This window comes from Geotrypetes seraphini, chromosome 1 (assembly GCF_902459505.1).
Source record: "Geotrypetes seraphini chromosome 1, aGeoSer1.1, whole genome shotgun sequence".
NCBI lineage: Eukaryota > Metazoa > Chordata > Amphibia > Gymnophiona > Dermophiidae > Geotrypetes > Geotrypetes seraphini.
In genome coordinates, this window is record NC_047084.1 from 325420568 (window position 1) to 325440353 (window position 19786).

Below are 19786 nucleotides of genomic sequence, written 5' to 3' on the forward strand. Positions count from 1 at the left end.
CTCGGGAGGTGTAGTCCTGGTGTCTTCTAGCGCGCATGTGTATTCTTGCTGGCCATGGATCTATAGATCAGGGATCACGGAACACACCGGTAAGAGTTTGCATGTGTGCTTAGGGTTTTATTATAGTAGATACTAGAATTTAAGCTCGTTACATTAACGGGCATTAGAAAAGATGTGTGTGTCTGTCTTTCTTTCTCTCTCTCTCCTTGGCCGCTTTCTGTCTGTTTGTCTTTCTTTCTTTCTTTCTGTCTCTCTCTTTCCTCGGCTGTCCACCACCACCCCTTGCCTGGTCCCCCTGTCCAGCAGTAGCCCTTCTCCCTTTCTTTTACCTCCCCCGTGTCCAGCAGCACCCCTTCAATGCTCCCCCTGTCCAGCAGCAGCCCTTCTCCCTTCCTTTTACCTCCTCCCCTATCCAGCAGCACCCCTTCCCTGCTCCACCTGTCCAGCAGCAGCCCTTTTCCCTTTGTTTTACCTCCCCCTATCCAGCAGCACCTCTTCCCTGCTCCCCCTGTCCAGCAGTAGGTCTTCTCCCTTCCTTTTACCTGCTGCCTATCCAGCAACACCTCTTCCCTGCTCCCCCTGTCCAGCAGTAGGCCTTTTCCCTTCCTTTTACCTCCCCCACTGTCTAGCAGCACCCCTTCTGGACCACTGGCATGAACCTCATGTCCATATCTCTCCCTCCCCCTTTTGTCCCCTCCCTGAATCTCTCTCCCTCTCCCCATCTTACCTCCAATACATCAATTTCTCCCTTCCCCCCGCTTCCCTCACTCTGTAACGTACCTCTGCCAGCATCTACTCCTCCCCCTAGTTCCCCCTCCTCCCTCCTGCCTGCTCATTCTCCCACCATGTTTAACTTCAAAGAAAAGCGCTGCGCTGCACTGTTGCTGCACGGAGGGGGGGGGGGGGGGGACAAGTATAAGTACAGATAAATGGATTCACCCTCCCCCGATCTGCAGCCACTGCCTGGGCTCCCAGCACACTGTCTGCCTGCAGCTTGCGCCCAGCCCCACTGGCTCATAGCTCACCAGCCAGAATCTGGCAAACCTCGCTGGCACCCGCTCGTTTCTACTGCCCTGATTTCCTCTGCTGCACCTCTGTCTCTGATGAAGTCATCAGGGATGTGGCAGAGGAAATCAGGGAAGTAGAAGGCCGCAAAGCAGTATGTTTAGAGTGCTGCGGATGCTGCTGGGGCCGGGAGGTTTGTGGTCGTCTTGAGGTGGGTGGGTCGGGTGGGAGGGTTAACGGGGTTTTGGGTGCACCAGGGGGTTGACGACGACGAACTGCCTTATACAAAAACAGAACCCTAAGCGCATGCGCACTCCTACCTGCCAGGGACCTACTGATCACGGAACACACAAGGGTTTTATATATATATATATATATATATATATATATATAAAGGGTTTTATTATTATATATATAAAGTTATCAAACCATCATAGCATGGTGGTAATATTGATCAGTTTCTATTGGAACAACATTTGATTTTTTAAACTTGATACCATTACACCAGCGAGGAGGCGGTAGCAGCTAGTGCGGCTGGTGGTTTAGTGTGCAGTATTACGGGTGTAAACCGGTAGCGTGCCTTTGTAAAATAAGCCCTTAGTTTTAATCTCAGGATTATGTGATATAGGGGTTTAGTTATTATTCATTTATTTATTACATTGTTATTCAAGATGAGGAATTTTGGAGCTGATTCTGTATAGGACGCTGGTCTTGGCAGATATCTAAGAAGCAGCTGAGAATCACACACCGGCATCCTATACAGAATCGCATTTGCCCTAATGGACAGATGCCTAACCCCCCCAATTCTCTAACCTGCTTCTGACACCGCTATAGCTTTTGCCACTGCAGGTCTAAAGAATTTCAAGATTTGGTGATCTGCAAAATCTTCAGACCAGCAGTGGATATACTTGATATCAGATATTTATTTATTATATCAACTAGGCCAATCAGAGCCTTAGGCCTGCTTCCTGGTGCATCCCGAGCTAAAATGGCTTGGCCTAAGACTCTGATTGGCCCAGGTGCCTATAGAAGGGGCCTTAGACATATGAGCCAATCAGGGCATTAGGCCCCTCCCTGGTGCATCCCAGGATGCACCGGGAAGGCAAAAGCTAGCCTTTCTTCATTCATGCAGGTAAAATATGTGTGCTGTGTACCATGCACATATATTTATCTTTAAAGGGTTGGGATTAAGTTGGGGAGTGGAAAGTATGTGTAAGATTTTAATTCTAAAATTCTTTTATATGCTTTCATGTGCATTTTGTGCCCAAAGAAAACGCACTACTGCACATTGTTCTTTGATGGTGCAATCTTGCAATGGAGCATCCATGTTTCTGACCTTATGGTTACCACATGACTACAGGCCGAGTGCTGCACTGTTCATGGATGAACTATCCAACAGGCAATACAGAAGCACATTTGTTGCATTTTTCTAGCTCTGTTCCTGTTATCGTGTAATTGTACAATTGCTTTTAGTTTTTTATTTGCCCTCCTAATAAACTATACTAAACTAAACTTGTCACCATGGGTCAAAAATACAAATCTGGCTTTGTTATGGATCTTTCTGAACTGAAGCAAGGGAGGATACAAAAAAATCCAAGTCACAGCAAGAGAGAAGAAACCATTGCATGTAAAATCTGTGCTCCTATAAGCCTCCTCTTCTTCCTTGGAGAGAGTTTAAAATCTATTCTGAAATGATTCACTCATCGCTATTTGAGATAAAAGAAAGAGGCCAAAAACAGTTTGATTCCTGGATTTTTAGGTGCAATGTCCATAAAATTGGTAAAGTGGCACAGCATAGAATGACAGTTAGTGGTGCATGGCTAACAGTGATTACTGTAATTTGTTCTTCAGGCTTCTGTTATTACTAGTCACTAGTGTGCTTTTGAAATGTTTTTATTTTATTTTATGCTAGATCTATAAACTGCAATATAAGAGTAACATTGGTTGCCCAAATATTTTATTTCATTTGGGATTCATTCAGTAGTTAATATGAGAAATCAAAGTTCAAATGATTCCGTTTGTAAATTCAAATCCAAGTTTGTTTTAATAGCTGTATTACTGTAGCTGAATGCTGTGGGGCTCATTTTCAAAACAGAAAGATGTCCAAAAAACAGCATAAAGTGATACTTGGGATGTTTTAATTGCTAAAAAGTTTCAAGTGACAATTTTTGAAACAGACATTTTAGACGTCATGCAGGTAATTTTTCCTCCAGTACGTGTAAATCTTAATAATAATAATTTTATTCTTATATACCGCCAAAGCCATGAAAGTTCGAGGCGGTTTACAACAAGAAGCGCTGGACAATCAGCGAAGAGGTCACAATTCAAAGTCATCAATACAATCTACATAATAAGGGGTGTGTGTGTTAAAGGTGTGTTTTAGGCGGGATTAGGGCGATCTTAGGACTTGGGTGTCTTTCAGGGATAAGGAAACCTTTCTTAAGACAGAGCGTCATTTAGACGTTTGGAGATAGACCTGTTTTAAAAGTGCATAAGGGCTAACAAGGTACTTAAACTGACCAGATAACTATATGCATGAAGGTATGACCTCCCTTTCACCCCCCCCCCCCGAAATAATACAAATATTATGCTAATATTATGGGAAATCCTAGTAGAGCAGCAAGCAGGTGTCTGAAGTAGCCTGGTGTGTGGTGTAGTGAAGCATTGAGAGGGATCTAGGCCCATATCCCACTCTACCCACTACATTTATGGTGGAAAGTATGAGCCTACCAAATCCCACCCAAAACCTACTGTACTGCCATATAGGTGACACCTGCAGTCATAAGAGCTATTGGAGCAGTAGACAGGTGGATTCAGTAGGTTTTGGGGGAGTTTTGGAGGGTTCATCATAGACTATAATAGGGTTATGGTGATATGTGTACCTGACACCTATATGCAAAGTTCACAGCAATGCTCCCTAAGGTGCCCCACTGCTCTGTTGACATGTCTGTGTGGCTAGTTCATTGAAATGCTGGCCCCTCCTACTTCCAAATGGGCTTCTTTAAGATGTTTTGCATTTGGGCATTTTGATGTTTGAAAATGGCCAAAAAATAGATATGATAAGAGCCAGAATATCTAGATAGACATCATGCTGTTTCAAAAATGGTCAGTTTTCCGATCCAACTTATGGACATCCTAGCAAAAATGTCCAAGTCGAACTTAGATGTTCTATTGAAAATGTCCCTTCACATCTTTTAAATACTGGCAGTTCTGCTATTTTGTTTCTAATTTTTCTGATTCACTCTAGTCAATATTCTAAAACCTGGAGAAATGTAGTTTATCTAAGATAAAAACAGCCACACAAAAATGGGCTAGAATTTTCAAACTGGCAACTCTTATCTAGATAATGGCCAAAAGTGCACTTTGGGTTGGTCCAAGTGGCAGTGATGTAATCGCATCACACCAGCGCATATGCAGATGCCCTCCTGACAAGCGACCAGGTTGAGGGGGTGGAGCTAGAGGCAGGGCTGTGGGAAGAATGGGGCGTGACTCGAGCTGAACAGCTGAACTGTGTTAGCCACAGTCTGAAATCTCAGTGACCCCCCTGAAAATTCCTACATCACTGCTACTCAGTGTCAGGCATTTCCAGGGCATCACACATCTAATGAAGAAATCTGCAAAGCAGCTTCTTGGTCCTCAGTCCATACATTTACTTCTCACTATTGTTTAGAGCACAACTCCAGAAGAGAAGATTTGGGCAAGCAGTTCTGCAGAATCTATTCTCTACTTAAAGCCAACTTTCCTACCAACCCTGTAGGGTTTCGCCAGACCCCTGTATATTCAGAGTTAAGCTTTGGCGTGCGGATGTGCATCAGTTGGCCTGTTGGGAAGCCAGGGATGCGAAAGGGTCTCGGAAAGGGGGGCAGCGATTCTTGCAAATTTGGGACCTTTATCTTTGGCAGTTGCATCCCAAGGGTCGCAGTCTCCTTCTGAATGACTTGGGAGTGGTGTGAGGAGGGAGGAGGGTGGTCCAGATGGTGGGGATTTTTGGGGAGTTCAGGGGTAGGGGGGAGGATCTGGTGGTGACTTGGGGGTGTGGTGGGATTGTGAGTGTTGGTGTCTGGGTGGTTTGTTCCTAGTCCTGAGAGGTGGTCTTTAGGATGGGAGATGTTTTTTGTTTGTTTGTTGGATGGGAGGTTGGGGGGGAGAGCAGTTATTGAAGATGGGGGAGCAGGGTTGTATTGGGGGATGGGGGAATGGGGGACTGGTTCTTGGGCCTGTTTCTTATAGAGTTTGGGAATTCTCAGAGTACAGATTCCCAATTTGCTTTGGTTTTGGTGGGCTAGAGGGTATGGGGCTAGTCCTTCCAGTTTGGCAGTAGTTTGGGGATGGGGGGGGAAGGGATGGAGGAGGGTACGGGGACTCTGTTCATGTTGTCATTTTTGTATATGTATTTGTTTTGTGAAATTTCAATAAAATTGTTTCAACACTAAACCTCTTCCAGAGACGTGATCCTGACAACTTGGGAGTCCCACATGTGAGAATATTATGCCTGCTTGTCCTCAAAGAAAGCAAAGATACAAGTACTTACATGTAGCAGATGTTCTCCGAGGACAAGCAGGTATATATTCTCACAACCTGCCCACCTCCCCTAGCTGCCTTTTTAGCTTTGTTACTGAACTGATGGTGTCGTGAGCCAACATCGAGCTGGGAGGCATTGGCATGCTTACGGTATTTAAAGTGACAGTGACTTGGTAGTATCAGTATTGCATTACGTGGATGATGTCACCCACATATACTAATATATACTTGCTGTCCTCGGACAACACCTGCTTTAGGTAAGTATCTTTTCTTCATTCCATCTCTCACACACAGAAAAAAAGTTTGTATAGCATGAAAGTCCTCCAGCTGGATTGTGGCTATAACCAGGGTGAAGTTTTAATCCCTTCCCCCACATAAAGAAAAGAAAGAAAAAAAATAAACCTTCAAAGCAAAAGGAAAACATAATGCAACATCTAAGTTCTCCAGGCAGCCACTGACTCCAAATAAAGAGGTAGTGTAAGGGTATAATACCTTCCCTCACACAAAATCAAAAACAGTTACACAGATTTACACAGTAACCATATTTCATCCAATAATTCTCCAAAAAAATTAAAAGCATATTTCCACTTTTTTTATTTATTTAATTCATTTTCTATTCCATTTCCCCCAAAGAGCTCAGAGCAGTTACAGGTAAACATGCATAATATACAGTTAACAGGTTACAATTTGACATAGTTACAGTACAAGTTTGCCATACAAGGTTGTATCCTAACTCGATACATATTAGGGGGGGGGTCTAATACCAATGAACACAATGTAGAGTTTACAGGTTATAATTTACCATTGTTATCCTTATAGTGCAAGTTTTTATCCTAACTTGACACGCATTAGGGATATAATACCAGTATACATAATGTACAGTTTACAAGTTAAATTTGCCATACTTACAGTGGAAAATTTTTCAAGTTTTTGTCCTAATGTGACACATTCCGGGATCTAGTACCAATATACTTTCTTTGTAATCCATCAGTCATGGACTGGGGAGTTAGGTGATTATATTTGCAGACGATACGAAGTTATACAGAGTAGTGAAGACACAGGGGGATTGCAAAGATCTGCAACAGGACATAATTAAACTCGAGAAATGGGCATCGACATGGCAAATGAGATTCAATGTGGATAAGTGCAAAGTGATGCATGTTGGGAACAAAAATCTCATGCACGAATACAGGATGTCCGGGCCGGTACTTGGAGAGACCTTCCAGGAAAGGGACTTGGAAGTTCTGATTGACAAGTCCATGAAGCCATCTGCACAATGTGCTACGGCGGCGAAAAGGGCGAACAGAATGCTAGGAATGATCAAGAAGGGGATCATGAACAGATCCCAGAAGGTTATCATGCCGTTGTACCGCGCCATGGTGCGCCCCCACCTGGAGTATTGCGTCCAGCACTGGTCGCCGTACATGAAGAAGGATACGGTACTACTCGAAAGGGTCCAGAGAAGGGCGACTAAAATGGTTAAGGGGCTGGAGGAGTTGCCATACAGCGAGAGATTAGAGAAACTGGGCCTCTTCTCCCTTGAAAAGAGGAGACTGCGAGGGGACATGATCGAAACATTCAAAATACTGAAGGGAATAGACTTAGTAGAGAAAGACAGACTGTTCACCCTCTCCAAGGTAGGGAGAACGAGAGGACACTCTCTAAAGTTGAAAGGGGATAGATTCCGTACAAATGTAAGGAAATTCTTCTTCACCCAGAGAGTGGTAGAAAACTGGAATGCTCTTCCAGAGTTTGTTATAGGGGAAAACACCCTCCAGGGTTTCAAGACAAAGTTGGACAAGTTCGTGTTAAACTGGTGAGACTGGACTCATTTGGAGCACTGGTCCTGACCTTGGGGCCGTCACATGAGCGGACTGCTGGGCAGGATGGACCATTGGTCTGATCCAGCAGTGGCAATTCTTATGTTCTTATGTGAAAAAATATTTTTTAGGCTTTCCTAAAGTTGAGGAGTACTTCAAGGAATCTGATCTGTGGGGGCAGTTGATTCCAGTGGCTTGGTATAAAGTGAGAGTAGGTATATTGTTTGGCAGTTTGCAGTTGAAGGGCATGACCAAGAGGCTGTTATGAGGTGTATTTCATCCTGGGAGCAGAGGGACCTATTTAGCATATATGGAAGAAACTTTGCCATCACGTAGCATGGCACCATATCATGCAAGGATTTGAATTCTAGCTTGGGGCTTTTGAAGACACGTTTGGCTACTGGCAGCCAGTGAGCCAATGCTAGAGCCTGGGAGACAGGGTCATGGGCACTGATTGCCACGTTTTGTACATGCTGAAGATGCCATACATTCTTTTTTTTTTTTCCCCCCCAAATATCAACAGTGCAATATACAAGTATATAAACATATAATAAATCAAGAAAAGCACATTCATCTTACAGACATACGTGAGCAACCATTTTATCCCCCTACCCACCTAATGACTAATCAATAAAAACATGTACATTCTTCATCATGAGACCGTTGAATAGTGCATTGCAGTAATCCATGCAGGAGAATACTAAGGCACAGAGTAACTGGGTAAAGTCAGACTCAGAAAAGTAGTTCCCTATTTTTCGGAGTTGTCATCATAGGAAAGACGAAGATACACCCACATGGAATGGAGAATAAGAGGAATCTGACTCCAAGGAAGAAGAAGTCCATAGAGGAATCCCACAGGAAGGGGAGGCAAGGTCTTGCCAATGCCTAGAAGAGGAAGCAGCGGAGCACACTGAGGACACAGACCTGCGACCGGAGCAAAAACTGAAAAAAGGAAAGTCTGCGATCCTAGTGGGAGACTCAATCCTAAGGCAAGTAGATAGCCACATAGCAGGAGGGAGAGAGGATCGACTAGTGACCTGCCTCCCAGAAGCAAGAGCAAAAGACATTGTCGACAAAATTGAAAGGATCCTAGAAGGAGCAGAGACGGAAGAGACTACAGTGATGATCCACATCGGGTCAAATGATGTCAGCAGGAGAGACTACAGTAGAAATGCACTGATCGAACAGTTCAAGATTCTGGGAAGGAAGTTGAAGATGAGGACAGAAGATAGCATTTTCAGAGATCCTACCAGTACCGAGGGCAGATGTGAAGAGGCAGACAGAGCTACAGTGAATAAATGCATGGATGAGGAGATGGTGTGAGGAAGAGGAGTTCCACTTCATGAGGAACTGGACAATGTTTTGGGGCAAGAGCAAGCTCTTCAGGAGAGATGGACTACACCTGAGTGCAGCAGGAACTAGACTTCTAGCAAACAACGTCAGGAGAGGAATAGAGCAGGTTTTAAACAAGTGTCGACGATTCGGAAGAAGGTATCCCGAGAGGATACTGAGTGGGAAAAATGCTGGGAAGATACAACGGGCTAAAAACAAGAGTTGACAGATCAAGAGGATGATAAGAAGAACGTAGCACAGGAAAAGAAAATGAAGACAAAAAAATACCAGGACTTAAATTGCATGTATACTAATGCTTGGAGCCTAAGGAACAAAATGGGAGAATTAAAAGTCATGGCCAAAAAAGAGAACCTAGACATCATTGGAGTCTCTGAAATATGGTGGAATGAAGAAAACAAATGGGACATAGCACTGCCGGGGTACAAACTCTATCACAAAGACAGGTCAGGTCAGAAAGGAGGAAGAATAGCCCTATACATAAAGGATAACATACACTTGACCAGAGTGGACACAGCAGCAACAACCAACAAATTGGAATCACTATGGGTTAAAATACCAGGAAGGAATGGGCCCGAGATAAAGATGGGCCTGTACTATCATCCACCTGGGCAAACTGAAGCAAACGATGAAGAAATGAAAGCCGAGATGAGACAAGAATGCAAAAGTGGTAACACGATTGTTATTGGAGGCTTCAACTATCCCGGGATAGACTGGAGTCTTGGAAACTCAAAATGCACTAGGGAGACCGTATTCCTGGAGGCTATACAGGACTGTTTCATGGAGCAGCTTGTCAGAGAACCGACGAGAGGGAATGCCACTCTGGATCTAATCCTCAATGGGCTAAGAGGATGTGCAAAGGAAGTGGAAGTAGTAGGGCCATTGGGAAACAGCGATCACAATATGATCAAGTTCAAAGTTGAAGTAGGAATATCGAAAGGGAAGAGAACCACAGCAACAACTTTTAACTTCAAGAAGGGAAACTATGAACCGATGAGAGTGATGGTAAGAAAGAAACTTAGGAACAGCTCAAAGAAATCACAGACTGTAGAGCAAGCCTGGTCTTTATTTAAGGACACGGTGAGCGAAGCACAAAATCTGTATATCCCCAGATTTAGAAAAGGATGCAAAAAGAGCCGAACAAAAGACCTGGCGTGGATAACTAAAGAAGTGAAGAAAGCGATAGGAGACAAGAAATATTCATTCCGGAAATGGAAAAAGGACAAAACCAGGGAGAACTGGAAAGAGCACAGGAAGCATCAAAAAGAATGCCACCTTGTGGTTAGAAGAGCAAAAAGAGAATATGAAGAGAAGCTAGCCAGGGAAGCACAAAATTTCAAACCGTTCTTCAGATATGTTAAAGGGAAGCAGCCGGCAAGGGAGGAGGTGGAACCGCTGGATGACGGAGATAAGAAAGGAGTGGTGAAGGAGGAAAAAGAAGTGGCGGATAGACTAAACATGTTCTTTTCGTCAGTATTTACAAAAGAGGACACATCCAATGTGCTGGAACCTGAAAAAAATCTTCAAAGGAGATCGAGCAGAAAAATTAACATCCATGGAGGTAAGCCTTGAAGACGTACACAAGCAGATAGATAGATTAAAAACTGACAAATCTCCGGGCCCAGACAGAATCCACCCTAGGGTATCGAAAGAACTAAAGGAGGAAATAGCGGAACTACTACAGCAGGTTTGTAATCTATCCCTGAAAACAGGCGTGATCCCGGAGGATTGGAAGATAGCTAATGTTACACCCATCTTTAAAAAAGGATCAAGAGGTGACTCGGGGAACTACAGACCAGTAAGTTTAACTTCGGTTCTGGGGAAGATGGCGGAAGCGCTGATAAAAGACAGCATCGATGAGCATCTAGAAAGGAATAAACTGATAAAAACAAGCCAAAATGGCTTCTGCAAAGAAAGATCGTGCAAAATGAACTTATTGCACTTAGAAACATAGAAACATAGAAATAGACGGCAGATAAGGGCCAAGGCCCATCTAGTCTGCCCATCTCAATGACCCTCCCCTACCTTTCTCTGTGAATAGATCCCACGTGTCTATCCCATTTGGCCTTAAAATCAGGCACGCTGCTGGCCTCAATAACCTGAACATAAGAACATAAGAACATAAGAAATGCCATCTCCGGATCAGACCTTCGGTCCATCAAGTCCGGCGATCCGCACACGCGGAGGCCCTGCCAGGTGTACACCTGTCGTAATTTATAGTCCACCATATCCTTACATGCCTCTCTTAAGGAGATATGCATCTAGTTTGCTCTTGAAGCCTAGGACGGTCGATTCCGCAATAATCTCATCTGGGAGGGCATTCCAGGTGTCAACCACTCTCTGAGTGAAGCAGAACTTCCTGACATTAGTCCTGAACCTGTCCCCCCTTAGCTTCATTACATGTCCTCTAGTCCGTGTCAAATTGGACAATGTAAATAATCTTCTCTGCTCTATTTTGTCGATTCCTTTCAGTATTTTGAAGGTCTCGATCATATCCCCACGCAGTCTCCTTTTCTCAAGGGAGAATAATCCTAGTGTTATAAGTCTGTCCTCGTATTCCAGTTTTTCCATACCCTTCACCAGTTTTGTTGCTCGTCTCTGCACCCTCTCCAGCAGTTTTATATCCTTCTTTAGGTAGGGAGACCAATGTTGGACGCAGTATTCCAAGTGTGGTCTGACCATTGCCCTATAAAGCGGCATTATAACTTTCTCCGATCTACTCGAGATTCCTTTCTTTATCATGCCCAACATTCTATTTGCCTTCTTTGCCGCTGCCGCGCATTGTGCCGACGGCTTCAGGGTCCTATCTATCAGTACACCCAGGTCCTTTTCTTGTTCACTCTTCCCCAGAGTTGCACCTGACATTGTGTACTCGTATTCCTTATTCTTATTGCCTAAATGCATTACCTTGCATTTCTCCACATTGAACTTCATCTGCCATTTCTCCGCCCATGTTTCTAACCGACACAAGTCGCTCTGGAGTTTCTCTCTATCCTCATGCGATCTGATCGCCCGGCATAGTTTTGTATCGTCTGCAAACTTGATGATCTCACTGGATGTTCCTTCCTCCAGATCATTGATATAAATATTAAAAAGGATCGGCCCAAGTACCGAGCCCTGGGGTACACCACTAGTCACTTTCTCCCAGTCGGAGAACTTCCCATTTATGCCCACTCTCTGCTTTCGGTTTTCCAGCCATTTGCCTATCCATCTTTGTATATCCCCCTCTATGCCATGGCTTTGTAGTTTCCTGAGAAGTCTTTCGTGTGGAACTTTGTCGAACGCTTTCTGGAAGTCCAAGTATATTATGTCCACCGGCTTCCCACTATCAATTTGCTCGTTCACGGTCTCAAAAAATTGGAGTAAATTCGTCAAACATGATTTCCCTTTCCTGAATCCGTGTTGACTGGATTTCATCAAGTCGTGTGCGTCCAAGTGCCGGACCATGCTATCCTTGATCAGTGCTTCAACCATCTTGCCGGGGACAGACGTAAGACTCACAGGTCTATAGTTGCCCGGTTCCCCTCTCGATCCTTTTTTGAAAATTGGGGTGACGTTCGGTATCCTCCAGTCATCCGGTATCTGTCCAGTTCTGATTGTCAGGTTTGCAAGTTTTTGCAATAACTCTCCGATTTCAACCTTCAATTCCTTTAAGACTCTCGGGTGAATTCCATCCGGTCCAGGGGATTTGTCACTTTTAAGTTTGTCGATCTGATAGTATATCTGGTCTAAGTCCACTTCAACTGTGGTGAGGCTGTCTTCTATTTCTCCTGCAAACACTTTCTCCGCTTCAGGTATTGTTGAGGTGTCCTCCTTCGTAAAGACGGACGCAAAGAAGGAATTTAGTTTGTCTGCGATTTGTTTGTCTTCCTTGATGTACCCTTTTCTTCCCTGGTCGTCCAAGGGTCCGACTGCCTCTTTTGCAGGTTTTTTCCCTTTCACGTATCTAAAGAAGGGCTTGAAGTTTTTGGCCTCCTGGGCTATTTTTTCCTCATATTCCTGTTTTGCATCCCTCACCGCCTTGTGACATTTCTTCTGATCATCTTTATGTTTGTTCCAGGCTTCGGTTGTCTTTATGTATTTCCATTTTTTGAAAGAGTCCTTCTTTTCTTTTATGGCTTCCTTCACCTGTTTGGTAAGCCATGCCGGTTCTCTTTTGCTCTTTGACCTCCGATCTTTGGAAATCCTCGGAATGTAGAGATCTTGTGCTTCTGTGATAGTATTTTTCAGTAGGGACCATGCCTGATCTACCGTTTCAAGTTTGTCCACCTTCTTTTCGAGTCGTTTTTCTACCATGGCTCTCATGCTATCGTATTTACCCTTTTTAAAGTTCAATGTGGTGGTTAAGGTTTTGGCATGTTTCCCTTTCCCGATGTCAAGTTTAAAGTAAATTACATTGTGATCACTCGTTCCCAGTGGAACCATGACTTCCACTACTGTTATCGGTCCCGTGAGGCCATTTAGGACCAAGTCCAAGGTGGCGTTGCCTCTTGTCGGCTCTTTTACCATTTGTTCCAGGAAGCAATCCCCTAGCACCTCCAGGAACTTGGCCTCCTTGCCGCAGTTGGAGGTTGCTAGTTTCCAGTCTATCCCTGGGAAATTGAAGTCTCCCAATATAATTACATTGCCTGTCTTGCATTCTTGTTTGATTTCCTCCATCATTTCTGAGTCAGTTTCCTCCAGCGATCAACCACCCTTTCAGTGAAAAAGAATTTCCTGGTGTCCCCATGCAGTTTCCCGTCCCTGATTTTCCATGGATGCCCCTTTGTTGCCGCGGGACCCTTGAAAAAGAAGATATCTTCTTCCACCTCGATGCGGCCCGTGAGATACTTGAATGTCTCGATCATGTCACCCCTCTCTCTGCGTTCCTCGAGTGAGTACAGCTGCAACTTATCCAGCCGTTCCTCGTACAGGAGATCCTTGAGTCCTGAGACCATCCAGGTGGCCATTCTCTGGACCGACTCCAGTCTCAGCACATCCTTACGGTAATGCGGCCTCCAGAATTGCACACATGGGGCCTCACCATGGATCTATAAAATGGCATAATGACTTCAGGCTTACGGCTGACGAAACTCCAGCGCATGCAACCTATGATTTGCCTTGCCTTGGACGAAGCTTGCTCCACTTGATTGGCAGTCTTCATGTTCTCACTAACGATCACCCCTAAGTCTCGTTCTGCTTCCGTTCTTGTTAGGATCTCGCCAATTAAGGGTATAAGACTTGCATGGATTCTGGCTGCCCAGGTGCATAACTTTGCATTTTTTGGCATTGAAGTTGAGTTGCCATGTCCTAGACCATCGCTCCAGTAAGAGTAGATCGTGCATCATGTTGTCGGACATTGAATTTATGTCTGTTGTGCTTTTGCCCACTACATTGCTTAGTTTGGCGTCATCGGCGAATAATGTTATTTTACCTCGCAGCCTTTCTGCCAAGTCTCTTATAAAGATGTTGAATAGGATCGGGCCCAGGACCGAGCCCTGCGGCACTCCACTGATTACCTCCGTCATTTCGGAGGGGGTGCCGTTCACCACTACCCTCTGAAGCCTACCTCCAAGCCAGTTCCCAACCCATTTCGTCAATGTGTCGCCCAATCCTATAGAACTCATCTTGCTCAGCAACCTGCGGTGTGGTACGCTATCGAATGCTTTACTGAAGGTATTAACAAACGGATGGACAAAGGGTACCCCATAAACATCATATACTTAGATTTCCAAAAAACCTTTGACAAGGTACCCCATGAACGCCTACTATGGAAACTGAAGAGCCATGGGGTGGATGGAGATGTACATAGATGGATCAAAAATTGGTTGGCGGGTAGGAAGCAAAGGGTAGGAGTGAAGGGCTACTACTCGGACTGGAGGAGGGTCACGAGTGGTGTTCCGCAGGGGTCGGTACTCAGACCGCTGCTGTTCAATGTATTTAGAAATGATCTAGAAACAGGGACGAAGTGCGAAGTAATAAAATTTGCAGACGACACCAAACTATTTAGTGGAGTTAGGACTAAAGAGGATTGTGAAGATTTACAAAGGAACCTGAACAAACTAGAAGAGTGGGTGACGAGATGGCAGATGAAGTTTAATGTAGAGAAATGTAAAGTCTTGCATGTAGGAAACAGAAACCTGAAGTACAATTATACGATGGGAGGGCTGGTAATGGGTGAAAGTATCCAAGAAAAGGACTTGGGGGTAATAGTGGAAAAACAATGAAGCCGTCGGCACAGTGCACAGTGGCCTCTAAGAAGGCGAATAGAATGCTGGGTACTATCAGGAAAGGTATTACAACCAGAGCGAAAGAAGTTATCCTGCCGTTGTATCGGGCGATGGTGCGCCCTCATCTGGAGTACTGCATCCAATATTGGTCGCCATACCTTAAGAAGGATATGGTGATACTTGAGAGGGTTCAGAAAAGAGCAACACGATTGATAAAAGGTATGGAAAACCTTTCATATGCTGAAAGATTGGAGAAATTGGGGCTCTTTTCCCTAGAGAAACGGAGACTTAGAGAGGACATGATGGAGACTTACAAGATCATGAAGGGTATGGAGAAAGTGGAGAGGGACAGATTCTTCAAATGTTCAAAAACTTCAAGAACGAGAGGGCATTCGGAAAATTTAAGAGGGGACAGATTCAGAACTAATGCCAGGAAGTTCTTCTTCACCCAAAGGGTGGTGGACACCTGAAATGCGCTTCCAGAGGGTGTGATAGGACAGAGTATGGTTTGGGGGTTCAAGAAGGGTTTAGATAATTTCCTGAAGGAAAAGGGTATAGAAGGGTATAGATAGAGGATTACTATACAGGTCCTGGACCTGATGGGCCGCCTCGTGAGCGGGCTGCTGGGCATGATGGACCTCTGGTCTGATCCAGCAGAGGCACTGCTTATGTTCTTATGTCACAGGTAGTAAAATGAGGAAAATACCACCTGAGAGATATGGTTGGAAACTGACAGGTTAGAGTCAAGGAGTATTCCTAGGCTGCACACTTTGTCTTTTGCAATTATGGTAATTGATTCCCAGCACAGCGAGGGATGGGCATGGTTGCAATGTTCTTTATGTATCCAAAAGAGTTCCATTTTTGAGGCATTTAGTTGTACTTTGTTGACAGACATCCAGTTTTTGATTTCCGAGAGGCAATTTAGGGGTTTTGCGATCTGGGCATCTCGGGTTTCTCCTAGTGGTAGATATAGTTGGGATGTCATTCACAAAGGAGTGAATCTGTATTGGGTATTTACGGGGCTATGTCTAGGACAGGTCTAATGTAGAGACTGAATAATAAGGGGAATAGCAGAGGCTCCTGCAGAACCCAGTATTTGATTGGTTTCGGGCACTGTTCTGGACCTGGTCATTTTTTTTCCTGAGGCAATTTGCAAAGTGAAAATATGCACACGTTTACACTGTAAAAACTGGTGGAAAATGTGAGCAGTATGAAATTTGTCTTCACAGTTGTGATTACCATACTATGGATTATACAAACCTCTCTCTTTGTAAGTTGAAAATTCTTGTTCCTCTTCTGTGCCTTGATTTTGTACTATGACATGCTGACAGCATTTAGTACAGTCTTCATGTCTTGATACTTGACGCCCTTGTTTATATCATTTTTAGGGCTCTTTTTACTAAGGTGCGTTAGGGCCTTAACGCGCTAAATTGGCACGCGTGCTAGACCTTGACACCATCATTGAGCTGGCGTTAGTTCTAGCCGCTTAGCATGGGTTTAGCACATGCTAAAATCCTGCATGCGCTAAAAACGCTAGTGCACCTTAGTAAAAGGAGTGTAATTTGATAGTTTGCCTATTTGGTATTTGTTAATTTGTATTTATTAAGTTTATATTCAAAACAAATTCATATATTTGTGTCTCAACAGCTCAGTTCAGTTTTTAAGGACACGATGCTGAAGGGAACGTTTAATGCCACTTTAGCTAATCCTGTTATGAATAAGATAGAAAATACTCTTTGCAAAGATCAACTATCAAGACAGTCCTCACATATGTAATGGTGAGTTCATGAACCTGTTAAAATTTAGCAAGGAGGAAGGAGTGTTCTAGTGTTAAACCTCAACTCCTTGGTAAAAAAAAATGTTTTTTTAGCAGTCATATGCTGAGGAAAGTGAGATCCTGCTTCCATCAAAAACACTTTACCATCCTTGTACAATCCACCATACTCTCCAGATTGGATTATTGCAACTCTATCTACTTAAGCCTAGCTAAGAAAAGCCTCCATAGACTTCAGCAGATTCAGAATGCCGCGGCTAAGCTTATTTTCGCAAAAAGCAAAATTGACCATGTCTCACCACTCCTGTCCAAACTTCACTGGCTTCCAGTAATCTCCAGGGTCCACTTTAAATGTGCCTGCCTAACTTTCAAGATCCTACACGGCATCCTTCCTCCTGTTATTCCACTATTTTGGAATTCCTCAAATCCTAATTCCACCAGATCCTCCCAAAAATTAAAACTATCCTTTCCTTCTATAAAAGGTATATCCCATGCAGGAAAACTAGGGACATCCTTCTCCTTTAGAATCACTGAGCTCAGGAATAACCTTTCATCCCCGCTCCGAAATTCGAGCTCCCTCCAACTTTTCCGTAAACATCTGAAAACTTGGCTCTTCTCAAAAATGTAACTTTTCCCCCCTCTCCAGTACCCTAGCCCCTCTATACCCTTTTTACACCTATCCTATAACCCTTCATTGGAGTTCCTTTGTATCTCAGCTCTGTAAACCGTGCCGAGCTCTACGCTTGCAGAGATGGTGCGGTATACAAACCTAAGGTTTAGTTTAGTTTAGTTAGTTTAGTTTAAAGTACAGGACTATAATTCAGATATCCTTCTATGAGTTCAAGATTCCTATCTAGAACTGTTTTATTTTGTCTAGCATGTTTTCTCTGTAGTAAGACTGAATTATGAAATAGAGAATTTATTTGTGAGCGTGAATGCAAGTCAGAAGTTTTGAGAAATGGCAATATTAAGTAGTATGTAAGGGATCCTTTTACTGACACGTGCTTATGTACCGCAGTAAAAAAAAAAAAAAAAGGCTTACTGTGAGGTATGCTAAGGGATTCTGTGGTAATTTTTGTATGTTTACGTACTACCGACACATTAAAAAATAAAATGTATTTATTTTTGCTGGGGCCAGAGAATGGGCGTGGTCTGTGCTAATGGTTAGCACAGCTACATTGCGGCATGCTAACCAGTTAATGCATGAACCTTTACCACGTGCTAATGGGAAAATTAGCTTAAGTGCCATTCATAGTGAAAATACAAAAAAATTGGCCATTTTATCCTGGTAGAAAAAAATGACCTTAGTGTGCAGGAATGACACACTAAGGTTGTTCTAAGTCCACTTTTTACCACAATTTGGTTAAAAGGACCCCCAAGAGCGCAGAACTGAAATGTCATTAGTTAATAGATATACTGTCAATCAAACTATAGACACAAACATATTTTTTTTAACCATTCCCCTCTCATTTCCAGTCAAAGTCCTGCCCACACTCCAGTCAAATTGCTTCAGCTCCAAAATTGTCATCCAACTCTAGTTCAAAAGTTCCACATAGCCCACATTCTGCTCACTTCTAATTAAAGCCTTATTCACTTTTCACTCTGTCACCAGAAATGACGAATTCCTCAACCAGATATAAAATGCTATTACTATTGGAATAAATTGGAATCTTGTTAGGATGCAAATGTGGGCATCCTCTTCAGATGTGACAACATAACCAAAGTAGAAAATGAAAAAAAAACCCCAATATATATCCACGTTACAGTTATGGCTGTTAATATTATCCTCTTTTAAATAGCAAACTTATCTTTATTTCTGTCACATTGCTAATGTTTGTATTTATAGCAACTATGTATTATGGACTGTTAAATTATATTTATTATGATCCTAGCCCAGCTGTGAGTTTTGGAAGTGTTACCCTTTTTCAGGCTGCTAAGAATTTTAATAAAATCATGAGCAGTAAACAAGTAGTCTAATTGACTGATGACCAAGACATTTATACTTTAAACAGGTGAGGGTTTATTTTAGAACCAACATAACAGTTTCAGATGCAGAAACTTCCATTTAGTTGGAATATCCTCCAGTCATTACAATAAATGCTACAAACTCATCTTAACTGCCAGAAAGATGCTTTCAAAATATGCTTCAGCCTTAAATCTGGAAGCATAGACTGTCTGAAAAGGAATTAAAGGGTCCATTCACTAAGATGCTGCAGAAAGTGGCATTAGCACACTCTTGCATGGGGTTTTCCCCACAAATTAAGGCCATTTCCAGTGCAATAGGAGTGTCATTCTGGACAAGCAGGTTATCTCCCCATGACCGTGAGCCATTTGCAGAAGGAATCCACTCCAGATTTTTTCTGTATCCCTCCTACTTCACTGAGAGCTTTATTGCCATCTACAGTTTTTCCCTTTTGCATGTGAGCAGGAAGGAATGTTTCTGTTCTGTTCTGCTCTGCCCTTTTCTTTATTTTCTTTTAAGTTATTTTTGCCTTTCTCAGTTTTTCGGTGCTTGGAGCTTTCCTTTTTGTGGGTCTAGCTTTGCCTGCATGGAGAAGCAGCAGACAGTAGTCTGCAGCTGACAGGCCAATCCCTTGTGGTACCTATTGGCCAGCCTGCAGAAAATTTTTTGGAGCTCGGGGCTCTCCCTGGCTAGACTTGCTTATCTACTGCTTAGCAAGGGTTTGAGCGCAGGCTGTTGGGCTTATGTAGGAGGCTCAGCGGTGTCTTGCAGGGTGCCAGCTGTGTTTTTAAACCCCCCTCCCATCATTATAATTGCACATCATTATAATTGGTCTGTGGGGGTGGAGGTTCAGTCAGAAGCTGTATCCAAGAGGCAGCCCTAAGATCAGTGTTGCAGGATACCTTCTGGATGAAGCAGTGATTTCTTCTCCCCTTCCAGCTACTGTTCAGAGCTGAGACAGGCTGCAGCATATTTCCAGCACAGGTAACAGTGAGTAAGGCTGTTACAGACTGTGGGGTGAATCGGGGGGGAAGGGGGGCAGAAATTCCAGATTTCAAGCATTGGTGATTGTTCCTCTATGTCCCCCCTCCTAAAAAATCCTAAATTCACCAGTTTTAAATTTTTATTTTACCATATTAAAGTG

General features: G+C 43.5%; 1 protein-coding gene across 2 annotated transcripts in view; it reads left to right on the top strand.

Annotated features, from left to right (window-relative positions):
- Positions 1-19786, top strand: part of STPG2 (sperm tail PG-rich repeat containing 2) — a 538570-nt gene that overhangs the window by 501375 nt on the left and 17409 nt on the right. For both annotated transcript variants that reach the window (XM_033957447.1, XM_033957456.1), the window contains one exon: positions 16553-16683. In XM_033957447.1, the coding sequence (XP_033813338.1) occupies positions 16553-16681 (129 nt within the window). In that variant the 3' untranslated portion in view covers positions 16682-16683. The remainder of the gene's footprint in view (positions 1-16552; positions 16684-19786) is intronic.